This window comes from Felis catus, chromosome D3 (genome assembly GCF_018350175.1).
Source record: "Felis catus isolate Fca126 chromosome D3, F.catus_Fca126_mat1.0, whole genome shotgun sequence".
Lineage (NCBI taxonomy): Eukaryota > Metazoa > Chordata > Mammalia > Carnivora > Felidae > Felis > Felis catus.
The window spans coordinates 48438445-48454989 of record NC_058379.1 but is presented as its reverse complement, the minus strand read 5'-3'; the positions used below and the strand labels follow the sequence as shown (position 1 = coordinate 48454989).

At 34.3% G+C, this 16545-nt stretch overlaps 1 protein-coding gene across 7 annotated transcripts in view; it reads left to right on the top strand.

Annotated features, from left to right (window-relative positions):
• SS18 (SS18 subunit of BAF chromatin remodeling complex) overlaps positions 1-16545 on the top strand; it is an 88853-nt gene that overhangs the window by 49740 nt on the left and 22568 nt on the right. For 5 of the 7 annotated variants that reach the window (XM_019815093.3, XM_011288062.4, XM_023241841.2 and 2 more), the window contains exons 6-9: positions 10768-10935; positions 11595-11699; positions 14496-14588; positions 15302-15424. In XM_019815093.3, coding sequence (XP_019670652.1) covers positions 10768-10935; positions 11595-11699; positions 14496-14588; positions 15302-15424 — 489 coding nt within the window. The remainder of the gene's footprint in view (positions 1-10767; positions 10936-11594; positions 11700-14495; positions 14589-15301; positions 15425-16545) is intronic. The other 2 variants (XM_019815095.3, XM_045041943.1) reach the window with 2 other exon arrangements.

Here is a 16545-nt window from a genome sequence, read left to right as displayed (position 1 = left end):
ATAACAACAACAAAAAAATTGAGATAAGTTTATCAGTTGTCTCTTTTAGGCACATCAATTTATTTCTGGTTTTAGTTTTGTTTGAATAATATTAAGAAAGTCCTGATTCACTTAGGTAATAAGTTACAAATGATAATGGTCTAATCTGGAGGCTTGATGTTAGAGTAGTGGGAAATTTTTATCTCAGTACTTTTATTATGTAAATATGAAGGACAAAGAATATGTATTATCATAGCTGGGAGTGTTATATTTATCTTATTATATTGTGGATTATTGTCTGATAAGAGCTATACCAAGCAGATGTGCTTGAGATGAGCCTAGCACTTAATTGTATATGTGATCATAGTAGTATATTTCTTTGTACCTCTTTATTATCAGTATTTGTAGATCTACCTCATTTTAAAAATAGCATTCATGATATGGATCTAACTATTTAATTAAACCATATCCCCCCCCCTTTTTTAAAATATGGATGGTTTTATTGGTTGATTTTTTTTTTTAATTAATGTATTTATTTGAGAGAAAGTGCAAGTTGGGAAGGGGCAGAGAGAGAGAAAGAGAGAATCCCAAGCAGTCTCCATGCTGTCAGTGCAGAGCCCTGCGACGTGCGGCTCAATCTCATAAACCATGAGATCATGACTTGAACCAAAACCAGGAGTTAGATGCTTAATTGACTGAGCCACCTAGTCGCCCCACCGTATACCCTTTTGATAATGCTTCTAGTCTTTTACTATTATAACTACTTCTGGAACAAACATTTTTGTATATAGATCTTTGTGTACTTAAACAAGAATTTAGTAGAATGAAGTTTAGAAATAAAATTGTTAGGTAAGATACATAAATACTTAAAATATTTGAGAGGCACATATATTCAGCCCATAGCATTTGCTATTTGCATTTTTTCTGTGAATTGCCTATTGTGTTCTATATTCTGTGATTTGTCTACTTATTACTAATTTGAAGGAGTTCTTTATAGATTAAGGCTAGTCACCCTTTATTTAGTATATATAAAACATTTTGGAAGTTTTAGAACACTAGGAATTTAACTTTTTAAAATGACTTGTTCTAGTAATAGGATTCTGAAATGGTAATGTTACTTTTGTGGAAATATGTATTTATTAATTATGTCAGGCCTTTTGTTCAGCATTTGTTAAATTCTGGTCCAGATAGGTAATAATTATTGCTAAAATGCTTTGGAGGACTCCGCCTGCTTGCTAGTGTGTTAAAACGTCTCAGAAGTCCTACAGTAAAGAAACTGATTTGATTTTGGTTAACACAAGTGTTTCACAAGTATAACACAAGTGGTAACACAAGTATTTTTTTTGGGGGGGGGGTGCATATTACTGATCAAAAATAGGAACTAATATTCAGCGAGTACCAGGTATGTATGTATCCAATTTAATCCTCACAATATCCTTGAGGTAGTAGTACTATGATTATCTTCAGTCCCTGCATGAGAAAACACGTCCTGTAGAAATCTAGGCAGGCCTCGTTTGTGCAGTTCTGGTATGCATGAATTTGAGTTACCACAGTTTGGTTAAATGACACCTTTTACCCAACAGCATGGTTCAGATTTCAGTTATGGTAGATGAACTGTGAGCCCTTGTACGAAGTACAAACTTAGCTTCTGTCTCTTCAGTTTACGAATCACTGCATAAATAACAGATGACTGTCATAATCAGTGACTATTCATGTCACTTTTAGATGCTGCCAGTGATTGATCGCTGTGTATTTATCAGTTTATGCACATAAAGCAGAGTATATAGCTGTATTGCTTCCTTGGTTCCGAGTTATAAACCTTCATGATATTTTATGAAAGATAGAAGTGTAGTAGGGAAATGAGAAGTAATACTGCTGGAAATGAAATCCAAATCCTTTGTAAATAAAGTTAGAAAAGAAATTGCTGACTGGGAATGTTGACACTACTGCCATTTGAGAGACTCTAGATGTGCACTGGAAGTACTTTAGTGAAGGTGAACTCATTGATAACGTGAGAGTACTGGTTGTGATGAAAAGAACGAAGCTGTCCCAAAGAAGGTAAGACTGACAAAATACTTCCTGTTGAAATTCTTGGAGACATTTCACCACATTGAAAATAGAAAGGATAAAATGTTGGAAGCTGACCTGGACTTAGAAAGGAAGATGACAGTTGGCCAAGTTGTAAAAAAGATGCTAGCTCTGAGAAGTTAGCCAACTGCAAAGTTATAGGGAATGGTTCCTAAGACTGGCCTCACTTGTGACACTGACTGCAAGTTCTGGGGTTCTCTTAAGCACTCTCGGGTTCAGAAATTTACTGGAAAGATGCACAATACTCACTGAAAACTGTTACACTGAAGAATTATGATTTATTATTATTAACATCAACCAAGGGGAAAAGTGCATAGGGAAGAGTCCAGAAGAGATACCAAACATGGAGTGTCTCTTTCCATGGGAGTCAGGATGCATTGCTCTCCTGGTCCCAATGTGTAACAATATGCACAGAGTATTGCCAGCCAGGGGAGTTCACGTAAGCCTCAGTGTTCAGAGGTTATATTGGGGCTGCATTATGTAGATTTGATTACCCAAGTTATTAATCTTAGTCTACAGTATGTAGTTCTTCTGAGTATGACCTGAAGTGCCTACCCAGGTTCAGGAGCTGTACGAATCCCCAAAATGTAACAAATATAATAAATCTTCAATATGAAAAAACGCTACAACTTTTTTCCTTCCAAATGCAACACAGAATATTTACAAATGAAGACATTATTTCAAATATTGTATCCCATGGAAATGGCATGTTTGACTTCTAGGTGATTTGAATATGTGAGAATTGTGTGTACACTCATCTCTCTTCACTGTTAAAATTGGTAAATCTATGTAATATGGCTTAATATTGCAGGCTTCTGTTCCGTTTCAGGTGTATGCAGCAATTATATCATAGTTCAGATTATACTAGATATTTGTTTATAATTTGATCACTATTGCTGTCTTGGATGAGTTTTTCAAGGTTGTAATTTTTTCCTCAATGATGACATTTTTCTGGTTATGAAAATAACTAATATTTAATATGAAATATCTGGAAAATACAGAAAAGAGTAAAGTCTAAAAATCACCTACAGACTTACTCTACAAGTTTTAAGTTACTTTACAGACAAGGTACAGTCCATCTAGGTATAGTAGGTAGACTGTACTTAGGCTCTTTGTAGCAGACGTTTGTTTGAGTACTTGTAATTACATAATTATTTGTAGTATCTGTTTAATTATTTTTTCCTAGACTCTTAAGTTCTATGAAGTCAGGAGCGTGTCTTGTTCACTACTTTGTCCTATTTGTTGACCGATAGATAAGCTAGGTTTCCTCATGTCATAACAAATTAGAAAGCTAGCATTCTTCTCTGTGCTATTGTCATCCATCAACTGTCATTCCAGAAATGAACCAAATAAAGAAGTGTCAGTTACTGTCAGATAAAACAGATGACCATCAGTTTACTGAAACCTTTTGGGTTTAGGGGACAAAATCCAGATGAGTTTCTTCAATAGATTATAAACTCAGTTTCATTACATTTTTTATTTAAAGATTTTTTTTTTTATGTTTATTTACTTTTGAGAGAGCATGTGTGAGCAGGAGAGGAGCAAAGAGGGAGGGGGAGAGAGAGAATCCCAAGTGGTCTCCCTGCAGTCAGCACAGAGCCGGACATGGGGCTCAATCCCATGAACCAGGAGATCATGACCTATGCTGAAATTAAGAGTCGAACGCTTAACTGACTGATCTACACAGGCGCCCCAATGATGCATTTTTTTAAACTTTATTTTGAATTAATTACAGGTTTATAGGAAGTTACAAAGGTAATACAGAGAGAGCCTGTGTCTTACCCCAAGCCATCTCTAATCCCTCGCAACCACTGTTACACTTTCATTTTTATACTTTTGTCATTTTCAGAATGTTATATAAATGGAATCACACAGTATGAGGCCTTTAGAGATTAACTTTTTTCACTCAACCTAATTAATATTTTCCAAGTTGTTGCATGTATCAGTTGTTCATATGTTGGTATTGCTGAGTTAGACTTCCATGGTATGGATATACTGGTTTGTTTAACCCTTGAGGGATATTTTAGTAGTTTCCAATTTTTGGCTTTTTACGTAAAGGTGCGATGTACAATTGTGTACAATTTCGTGTTTTTATTTGCACAAAAGTTTTCCCTTTTTTGGGATAGATATCAGCAGTGCAATTGCTGGGTCATATAGGTATACGTTTAGTTTTTTTCAGAAACTGCCAAACAGATCACTAAAGTAGCTGTACCATTTTAACGTTGCCCCCCCAGCAACGTATAAGAGGTCTGCTTCTTTTTTCTTTCTTTCATTTTTATTTTTTATTTTTGAGAGAGAGGGAGCATATGTGTATGCACAAGTGAGGAAGGGGCAGAAGGAGAGGGAGGGAGAGAATCCCAAGCAGGCTCCACACCCAGCACAGAGCCCGGCACTGGGCTCAATCCCAGGACCCTAGGATCATGACTTGAACTGAAACCAAGAGTCGGATGCTTAACTAACTGAGCCACCTAAGTGCCCTGAGAGATCTGCTTTCTCCGAATTCTTGTCAACATTTGGTATTGTCAACATATTTTTTTTTTAATCTTAGCTGTTCTAAAAATGTGAAGTGATATCTCATTGTGGTCTTAATTTGCATTTCCCTAACGGCTGCTGATACTGAACATCTTTTTTGTGTGCTTATTTGCCATCTGTATGTCCTCTTCAGTGAAGTCTCTTCATGTCTTTTGCCTATGTTCTAGTTGGATTGTTTGGTTTTTTTAACTGCTGAATTTTGAGAAGTCTTTATATATTCTCCTAGGATTAATTTTTAAATTTTCTCCCAATATTTTTTTACATAAAATTCAAACATGCAGGACACTTGAAGGATTGTATCTGTATAGTTGCCACCTGCATTCTACAGTTAGTATTTTACTAAATTTGTTTATTGTCTGTCCATCTACTAATCCATCAATTGTGTCTTATTTTTCAAAATGCATTTCACAGTAATCTGCAGATATCAGTATACTTTACTCGTGAACACTTTAGTCTGCATATCATTAGGATTTAACATTGTAAAATTTTATTTATTTTTAAAATAGTCTTTTTAAGGTAACATGTATGTGCAGTGAAATGCATAGATCTTAACTGTATTATTTGATGAGTTTTGATGTATTTATAACACGAATTCCTTAGGATTCTTTTTATAGCTAACACCTTAAGTACCCTATGAGATGCAATCTTACTCTAATTTAAACATTAAAAAAATTTTTTTTTAATGTTTATTTTTGAGACAGAGAGAGACAGAGCATGAACGGGGGAGGGGCAGAGAGAGAGGGAGACACAGAATCTGAAACAGGCTTCAGGCTCTGAGCTGTCAGCACAGAGCCCGACGCGGGGCTCGAACTCACAGACTGTGAGATCATGACCTGAGCTGAAGTTGGACGCCCAACTGACTGAGCCACCCAGGCGCCCCCCAATTTAAGCATTTTATGTGAACCATAATCCAGCTTCTTTTATGGTCGAAGTGGATGATTGGTTATTCTTTCTCTTAGAACTCTATCTCATCATGTGGTCCTAAGACTACATGGATTGGAATCACCTGGGGTAGTTGTTAAAAAAAAAGATTTGTGTGCCCTATCCCATGCCTGCTAAACCAGAATCTCTAGGAATAAATTTTAGAGATTAAATTTTAACAGATATTCTAAGTCATGCTTATTTATTCCCTCAGAATTTTTCTGGGCAGAATAATCTCATATGTGCCAAATGGTTTGTAATTTTCCAACTTTCATGCTAAGTGACACAAAACTATATGTTCTAATGTAGCGCATCTCCATGGCTTTCTACTTGGGCTTGTTAGAGTTCCTTTCAGTCGATTATGATAGATGTTTAGCACTGACTTTTTGAATTAATTTTATTTATAGTAAAGTCAAAACTATGTATGAGGTCCAACTCTTAAGAAATTGCCTAATGTTTTATTTTTCTGGATTTATTAAGCAACAATACATCCCTTTTCTAACTTTCAATCACCAGAAAGCTAAATGCATACTCTCATTCCCAGACTAGTTTGTAGAGATGCCTATGATTTACAATTATGCTCTTGAGAATCCAGGGTTTCTTGACTCAACACTGTTGACATTTTGAGCTGCATTATTTGTGTGGAGGCCTATCCTATGCCTTGTTGCGATATTTAGCAGTAGATCTGTCCTGTCTCCACTAGGTGGCAGGAGCACCACCACTCATAGCAGTTGTGACCACCTAAAATGTCTCCTGGGGGACAAAATCACGCATGGTCGAAAATCACAGCTTTAAGAAATGGTTAATATGAGGATCTGCATATAAGGATGGTCTGTGTTACTAAGGAAACAGCAACAAAAGTTATTGATACTAGTATGTTTTAATACTTTCATGAAAATTTCTAAAAATTTCATGTTACAGAAAAGTTTATATCTCTTAGTGAACTTTTTTTACTAGCTGATATCTATCATGCTTCTGTTTTTTTTCATTGGCTGCTAGGAAACTCAGCTAAGTTTGTATTAGTTACAGTGACTTTACTAAGTTTGGAGGATTTTATTAGTTACTTGGCTGTTCTTTTGTCTTTGATATTATATCTAAATGCCTTATGAACTATTGAAAACTTGATGAGGACAGATGTACATTGTAGGTATGTAAAAAATTCTGTTCGTTTTAAAGGGCTATTTAATAGATAGTGGGTTAGCTAATTGAGTTTGCTAGAATACTGGAATTTTTTTCTTGTAAATAAACTGTTAGTAATACCTTCAAATGAGAGCTACAAATGGTTTAGTTTGAGATTGAAAAGTTAAGAACAGTAGTAAAATGTGGTGAAATATGAATAGGAAAATATGCTTGGAGGGCATTACTTAAGCAATTTCATAGTCTAATTCTTATTATAGCATATAGATAGAGGTGGGGTAAAGAAACTTCTTGCATTTTAGGATTTTTATATTACAGTATATCAGTACATATGATACACTATTAGTGTATTATTAGTATAGTAACATCTATAAACTATAGTGTGTGTGTATATATAGATATAGTATATTATGGATAATGTTACCTAGAACTGTTATCCTGGGATATATTACATGGGAGAAGTATGATTTGACTTTGGAGAGGAGATATACATAGTGGCTTTAAAGTTGTCATCATTTACTAGCTGTGCAACTCTAGGTAAGATTCTAAATGCTTGTAAACCTTAAATTAAATTTTCTTACCTGTAAAGTGAAGTTGATGATAGTATTACCTGTTTCATAGAGTTTGGGAAAATAAATAGTATACATAAAGCTCTTAGCTTAGTACCTGGCCTGTACTAAGTTCTCATTAACTGTTAGCTGACATTTAACCTTTATTTAAAATCGTTCATAGGTTAATTATATGATTTATAGAGTTTTAGTGTATTGGTTTCCATTTGAAGATGTGAATATATGTGTGTGTATACAGAATTTTTTTAAAAATTACATAATCTTAAATTTTTCACAGATTAATGAAAACCTAATGTTATTTTTATAGTTGACCCTAAAAAAATTTTTGACCAGTAACTTAAGATAAAACTAAGTATTAACCATCTCATTGGAGCAGAGAATTCCAATGACATAAAATGTGGTGATTTGGGAATATTTTACATATGTTTAAGATATAGCACATTATTTCCATAGAATATCTGTTACATATGAAACTCAGAATGGAAAGAAATAATATTGTGATGAACATTTGTTATATGTTCTCTTAAAACACTTTTACAAAACATATGGTAGATAATTAAGACATTAAGTTCTTTGTGTATGTAATATCACACTTTGTTGCGCATCTTAGCGTCAAAATGATTTATTTAAAAGATGAAGAACAACTTTTAAGCCATATAGTAATGTGTGATGTCATTGTTTGTAGAAAATGGTTATAATGGACTCATTTTGTAATCTTCCTTCTGTAGTACAGATTTTTACAAGTAATTTTGGTGTAAACTTTTGAGATTCAACTCTCATTTCCATTACTGCCTCAAAGGATGATAGACATTTGCCAGTGTAGCATATTTCATTGTCACATGGAAAATAATACTATTCTTAAACAATCAAAGTTGAAGTCCTAATTTTTTTTTTAATGGGTAAGGCTTCAAGGAAAAAGATGAAAAACAACATGTTTTAGCAATGCTATCCTCCTCCATTCTCTGTGGTTTTAGGTTTGATCCTGACTGATGTGGAGGATCCTCGGAGGGAGGGAAGTGACAAAGAATAAAACGGTGGTGGTAATTGAGCTCTTTGGGATTGGAACTGCTGACAGTCCCAAAAGATAAAGCACAAGTGCCATGGTCTTTTCTATTTGGGGCTTAAGCTGGATTACTTTTCTCCTTTAGAGCAAAGCTTAGAATTTTTTTGTTATTATATCCTTTTGGATTTCCCCCCAGCTATGATGTTTCTGCTTTCTTCCTCCTCTATTTGAAGTTCTGGTTCCAATGCATACTATATGCATTAGTTTTATAGTTGCCTTCTGTGAAACAGGAAGCCTTTAATCAGTGTTGGAGAAGAGAGTCAAAGCAAAACCTTCATTTACTGAAAATGAGTTACAGAAATGCCTAATCATACTGCCTATTAGATTATACCTGCTAGTGTTCAATACTTTATTATATACAAAATATATTTTAAAAATTACAACTTCAGTTAAACTAGTTTCAAGCTTGTGTTTTGTCTGGTTCCCAGTTGGTTATCTTGATCTGTGGATTCCTTAGCTAAAAACTAGAAAATTAGGATCCTTATCTCTGTTAGTTGTTGGTGGTTTACATGAAATAAATATGAAAGTATGTCTGGCAGTGTTAAGTGCATTTAGTGTTAAGTTCTCTTCCCTTCCATTCTCCACCGAGCCATCTTATCCCTACTATAAAGAGTTTATTTCCTTGTTGAAAGAAAAGTCCTAGCGTAACCTTTGAAAGACTTATATTTATGATAAAATTAGAGGGAAAGAGGAATTTGAAACGAAGTAGAAGAACAAAAGATGGCAAATAGAAAAAGAGCTCTGATAAATTACTTTAGATAATACAGGTCTTCAAAGTGGAAGAGAGTTAAATTCTTTTTGCTAATGTTGTTGCTGCTTTTGTAGGCTAGTAATATGTTTAAAGAGGTAATTGTGTTTTGTTTTTAACTTTTATTTAAATAAACGATGAACTTTTGGCTGTTATGTGTAATTTCTACTGTACAAGTTTTCTCAGGCCTCTAATCCTTTACTTTTGTCCTTAAATTGTCCGTGAGTCAGTAAAGGAGGAGTACGTAGCTGTTTAAGCAGTAAACTGGGGGATGACTCATATGTACTTCTGAGACAGTAATGGTTATGATGGTAGAATGATGAGTTCTCCATACCATCACTTGACCCAGTGAACCTCTGAGGAGCTGTTTATATTGTTAGGTGGCAACACAGAACTTTATGGCCATTGTTGATTATTTCACGTGATATATTTTTAGTGTTGCCAATGTGATACTATAGCAGTGGTAGTGTGGCTACCTGGATATTGCTTGCTTTGGAGGCTGTAGTTCTTTTTTTTGTTGTTTTGATTTTTTTTTCATGTTTATTTATTTTTGAGAGAGAGGGTGAGAGAGCACGAGTAGGGGAGGGCAGAGAGAGAGGGAGTTACCTCCTAATCCAAAGCAGGCTCCAGGCTCTGAGCTGTCAGCACAGAGCCCAACGTGGGGCTCACACTCCCTATCCATGAGATCATGATTTGAACCGAAGTTGGATGCTTAACCTACTGAGCCACCCAGGTGCCCCCCTGGGCACTCTAATTCTGATACCTGACTCTATGGCTTATTACAGTTTTCTGCCTAGGTATTTTTGATTGTGTGTGTGTTAGTACTTACTAAGAAGCACTACAACCCTTTGATTTCAGGAAGACCTTTTTCCTTTATAAATCTTATAGATGGAAAAGGGAAAGAAGACCCTTTAAAAAATTAATCCTAAAATTAAAGTTTATGAAATCCGCCAATATAAATGTATTTATAAATGTGTCGTTTCCCTATCTACCATTATATAATGAAATGAGTGGGAATTGAAAAGGGGGAGGGGGGGGAAAGGGATGTCCAGAGATTAGGTTTCTTTCCTAATCTGGTTTGACCCCTGCTTTGCTGTGTGATTTTGTGAAGTTTGTTGTGGTATATTTTCTTATATAGCTTAAAGATTTGGGGCGCCTGGGTGGCTCAGTCGGTTGAGCGTCTGACTTCGGCTCAGGTCATGATCTCACAGTTTGTGGGTTCGGGCCCCACATCAGGCTCTGTGCTGACGGCTTAGAGCCTGGAGCCTGCTTCAAATTCTGTGTCTCCCTCTCTCTCTGCTCCTCCCCCGCTCATGCTCTGTCTCTCTCTCCTTCAAAAGTAAATAAAAACATTGAAAAAAAAATTAAAAAAAAAAAGATTCTGTTTTTCCCAGGAGAATTGTGTAGATAAATATTATGTAGCATATCTTGAAAAATGCATATATTCAGGATGTTTACATATTATATTCACTTTGTTTTTTAAAGAAATTACTAGAACACTCCTTCAGTGGATTTCAGATGAACTACCATGTATTAGTTGTTTTCCCTCATTTGCAGATTATTTTTGGCATGTGAACTTCAACTGAAAGATTTATTTTTATTGAAGTCAGTTTTCATTATAATACCTTACATATTTTGGGGGTTATATGATAAAATACTTTTGTATTTCTCTTAAGGTATTAAAATTATATGTGAAAAAATTGTGTGCATAATATTTTGTCTCTTTTCAGCTCCAATGATGCATCAGCAGCCTCCTTCTCAACAATACAATATGCCACAGGGAGGTGGGCAGCATTATCAAGGCCAGCAGCCTCCTATGGGAATGATGGGTCAAGTTAACCAAGGCAATCATATGATGGGTCAGAGACAGATTCCTCCTTATAGACCACCTCAACAGGGTAAGATTACATTTGGGAAATTTCCTGCTTAATATAAATAAAAGTGTAGTTGAAAGGCTTTACATTTTAATTAGCATTTCATATAGGCAAATTCAAGGCTTTGTGTTTCTTGATTTTTAGTATTATTATTATTATTATTACATATTTTTTTCTAAAAGGTAGTGGATATAGTAGGTACAAAGGTTCATGGAGTGGATAGGAACTTCCTGCTACACAGCTTCCTTTTATTTTTTTCTGGGAAGAGGTTATATCATAAAATTTTATATTAAAAGCTCACTAATGTATAGCAGAAAATACAATTTTAATTTTGAGAAGTTACTTAATATGTGGTCAGAAACAAACCCTAGTTTATTCCAAACTGCTCTAACATCAAAAAGAAAATTAATTTTCTACTAGTTTGAACCTTTTTTAAAGAAGTTAGTGTTTGTTTTTTTAAGTTGGTATTGTTAGATCCTATATGTATGGTCGTAATAATTTTTGTGAAACGTGGTGTTGCTGTGTGTTTATGGATGTGTGTGTATAAAAATAGTTCAAACTATCTCAATTGCCAGAGCATCTACAGGTGAGAAATAATCTCTTACAATATCAGATTAGAAAAGAAAGCCTTTGATGACATAGAAAACAAATTATTTATGTCTTGACTGGTTGTGGTTTTTCAGGCCCACCACAGCAGTACTCAGGCCAGGAAGACTATTATGGGGACCAATACAGTCATGGTGGACAAGGTCCTCCAGAAGGCATGAACCAGCAATATTACCCTGATGGTAAACTCTCCTAATGTTAACTTTCCCATTTTCTATTCCCTCCCCAATATTAATGCAGGTAGCTGTTCAAAACATTTTAATGAGGATGAAGAAACTAACAATATGTTTCTTCTAAATTTAGAAACACTTTAATAATCTAAAGCACCAGTGATTGCATTAGTGTATAATCTCTATCAAAGTGTATTTTGTTTAAATAGTCCATATTAGTACCATCAGGAATGACATTCTGTCATTGGAATCCTTTCTTATATAAAAGAAGATTGAACCAAAGCAAATGTTACTGATTTCACTTTTTTTAATAGCAGCTTTATTGAGATAATTCACACACTGCAAAGTTCACCCATTGGTTTACTTTTATGCATTGTATAAATACATAGAAGATAATAGTTCTTGAGTCTGTTTCCAAGTTTTATCATTTTAGTTAACGTTAAATACTTCTCAAAGAACTGTGTTTTACATTAGCATTTACATTTGAAAATTTAGGAGGCTAAATTATACCCATAATATAACTGTGTATAGAGTTAGTAGAATAGGAAAAGCATTTGGAAACCAGATTTTAATTTTAATTATTTAGCTTAATGGTATTTTTTTTTAGTGGGAAGGGGCTTGTGAAAAGGTGGTCACTGAAGATGTATTGCATTTAGTAATGATCCAAGCAGAAGTAGGCTTTCTCACTGTACAGGGCTTTCCATTTTTCTGTATGTTTGAAATTTTATGATACAGTGTTGAGGAAAAAATAATCCAAACATACAAAACTGTGGTAAATTGGAGGTAGCTGTTCACGTTACAGTATGATTTGTCTTGTTACGAAAGGATTTGTCAAAATCTTCATTTATCCAGGAAGCTCCCCTGGTATATTTAAATAAACTATTTAACAGAGAAACTTGGAGAAACTAAAAATTAAAAGCTAAAGTGTTGGGACTGGCGATTTGAAGCTAATGTAAACTAGTAAGAAGATAGAATGTGGTGTATTTAAAAAATCATTTAGCTGCCAGTTTTGGGTTCATATGTAAAGCATAAAGGTACATCAGTATAAGGATGCTGGTTTTTACTGCAGAGGCAGAGCAAACACTCACCTATAGAATTTTACATATGATAAATGTTTGCCAGTGATAGTGAGAATGTGTACGGATATTTCTTATAAGAAAATGACATATTTTTTTAAGTCTCAGGTTTTCTGGCCCTGAATATTCAGAATGTTGGATTTTTTTTGTTGTTTCACATGTAGACATTATATTAAGATTTTTTTCAGTGAAAAACTTCAGAATGTTTATATACTGTGGATATTTTAAAGAAGTGAAATCTAGTTTGTTAAATTTATTTATTAGGAAGTCTGAAAGTAAACAATTGTTTTAATTTGTAAAATGCGTTTTATATAACTGAGTTGAATTTGACACTATTATTTTGGTCCTGTGTATTTCCTGAAATGTGAAATGTATGTTGTTATAAATATGACCTTTCTATTCAGAATAGATAGACATATTATTTTTGTATATATCAGAACTTTAAGGTTACTGTAAATTACTTATTACGTCAGGGAATTAAAAAATCTAAATGGTATCATTTTTGCATAGGTGTGTATTAATATCTTTTTCTCATTTATGTAGAGTATTCCATTCATAACAACAGTTTTCTGAAACAGCATTGGATATTTTCTTACCAGATATTTATGCCAGTAAATATATAGATTAGGAGTTGGCAAACTTCTTTCTGTAAAGAGGCAGAGAGTAAGTATTTTAGTCTTTGTGGGCCATATGGTCTTAGTCTCAACTACTGAACCCTTGTTGTAGCATGAAAATAGCTGTAGGAAATATGAATGGGCATGCCTGTGTTCCAGTAAAACTTTATTTACAGAAACAAGCCACTGGCCATATTTATACTGCAGGCCATAGTTTGCCAACCCTTAATGTAGATATTTCTGAGGTAGTTTGGGAATGTTGGAATCCTAGAACACTGAGTATAACATTTATTCATGACTGTATTCCTTCTTAATTAGGCATTCTTTGAAAATTTAGTTTAGATTTTAGCTAACTGAAGTGTTATTTCCTCTGTTTTCTTAGTACTACTTAGTTAAAAGAACTAGACTATTGATTTTCATTAAAGTCCAGTCATAAAATTTATCGAGCCTTAATACTAAAGGGGTACTCTAGCACTTAACACAGTATTAATTTTATGTAGGTATATGTTTATGATACTCTAGAAATACTTTCTAAAGACTTCTAGAATGGCAGCGTTAAGCAATAATGTTCTTATATCTGAAAATAACTTTATGAGATACATTATGCAAGTAAATAGAATGTGAAAAATTTGTTTCAGTTTCTTTCAGGGGAAAAAAACTTATGGAGCTTTTTTATATTTTGCATTGTTTTAGCATATGCTGTGGAATTGGCGACCAGCAGAACAGGTGTTTGACAAAAATATGATAATTGCTTCTTTTGTTCATTCTAATTTAATTCAAGTTATTTACATGTGAAAGGCCTAAATGCTTTCATTCTCTCTTTTTTTAAAAAAATTGAAGATAAAGTTTTTCTCCCCTCCACCCCTGATGAGGATGATCAGTTAAGACTAAGTGTAATGTTTCTAAAACTACTGTTTTTGCTTTTAAAAAATTTGCACGTTATCTCAATATGGAAACAATCACATTGGTAAATATTTGGCTAATGCAATTGAAATTATTTTTTATGTATTTCCATTTCTTTTTCTTTTTTTCAATTTTATCTGAAAGTTTAAATATATTTAGGGTTTTCACTCAGTGGCCATTAACGTTTCTTCCTGTCTCTTGTCGAATTGATGTAGGTCATAATGATTACGGTTATCAGCAACCGTCGTATCCTGAACAAGGCTACGATAGGCCTTATGAGGATTCCTCACAACATTACTACGAAGGAGGTATCTATATACCTTCACACACATACACATATATATCCCCTTCTACAGGAATGAAAATTCTTGCATAAGACAACTTCTACCCATGCAAAGCTCTTGTAGAATACTAGTTGCTGGCTGTCTTGAAAGTTACAGGGAGCCCAGAACAATTAAAATAATTTCCTTACAAATATTTAAAATGTGTAACCATGACTTGCCATTTCTAACAACAATAAAAAGACTAAAACATTTAAAAATAATTTTTTCCTCAGTGGAAATTTTCTATTTGAACATAAATCCATCAATCCAATTTTTTTTTCTTGTGTGTGTTTACATATGTATAATTTTACATATAAGTATAGTGCCTTTAGGAAACAGCTTGCTGATCTTGTGTAGCTAGTGTGTGCTCTTGTAGCTGTCTTTAATTTTGTCTTTTTTATTTTATTTAGCATAGTCATGATCTTATGACTGTGATGTTCCAGTAAATGTAATGCTCGTATGGCAGAGACGCTGAAAATGCTGCAGTTCAACCTTGCAAAATTGGCTTTAACTGCAGTTTGTTTGGCCGAAATCCTTCTGTTTGGTTTGAGTTTTTTCTTTGTTTTGTTAACTTTCAAAAATCAATATGGCATTTCATTTTGTTCTTGTGTTGTTGGCTATGCATCTTAGAGTAAAAAAGTTAATTAAGCAAACTTCTCAGTTTTTTTTTCTTTTTCTCTTCTCCAATTATCCTGTAGGAAATTCACAGTATGGCCAACAGCAAGATGCTTACCAAGGACCACCTCCCCAACAGGGATATCCACCCCAGCAACAGCAGTACCCAGGGCAGCAGGGCTATCCAGGACAGCAGCAGGGCTACGGTAATAGTTTTTTGCAGTTTTGTTTTGAAATATTGAAGGACATATTTAATGTTTATTTCTCTAAGAATTCTTCTTTTCAAAAATACGATTTTAGCTCAGTCTATTACTGACTGAATAATTGAAAATGTTTTTTCTCCAGTAAACTGGTAATCCATTTAAAAAGAAACATAAGCTAGAGGGGGTTCATTGACCAAAGGTAAGGTATGTAATCATTTAAAATGAGTTCTTAAACCTCGTTGGCATTCATGCCCAGCCAGTAGCTTTGTGTGTGCTTGGAAAACCGATGAATTGGGTGATTATTGACCATATCTACGTAATTCGCTTAGCAAACTTATTTCTAAAACTAATATCTGTTACTATGAAAAATAACATTGATTTTTGGAGTACAAATGAGATTTACTTGGAATGCATAAAGAAAATGTTTTTGTCATTCTTTGGTTAAATAGCAATATACACATCCATAGAGGTGTATTTATTGCTGTTATGTATCTTATGGAGTTTGGGGAAGTATAGCTGTATTTTCTTATTATAAACTCACTATAAGAGTTATAGTAGCTGGATATCTAGCTTTAAATAACTTTATTAGACAGGGAGTGGGAATGATAAAGACCTGATCTCTCATTCGTAAATTTTAGGCCACTGTCACTACTCTCTATATATGAAAATATGGTTCTAATGCTAGAGAAGTAACTGCTTATTAATCTGACATCATCTCTTGCTAACATAGTCTCTTTTTTACATCAGTAATATTTTTTTATTTTTATTCATTAGTTTAAGCTCTGAGATTACTCTGGGCACCTCTCTCTACTCGTTATAGCAAGTCTCAGAACCAAAATCAGATTGAAATTCTCTTGTGTCTTCCACTTATGCATTGAAATTTGGTCAGGTGTTAGGAGCCAGGCATTTCCCCCCAAACTGATAAGTTCTAGTTCTTTAATTTGAGATATGACTTTAGAAATACTCCATGGATGGGGGCGCCTGGGTGGCTCAGTTGGTTAAGCGTCCGACTTCGGCTCAGGTCATGATCCCACGGTTCGTGGGTTCGAGCCCTACATCGGACTCTGTGCTGACAGCTCAGAGCCTGGAGTCTGCTTTGGATTCTGTGTCTCCCTCTCTCTCTG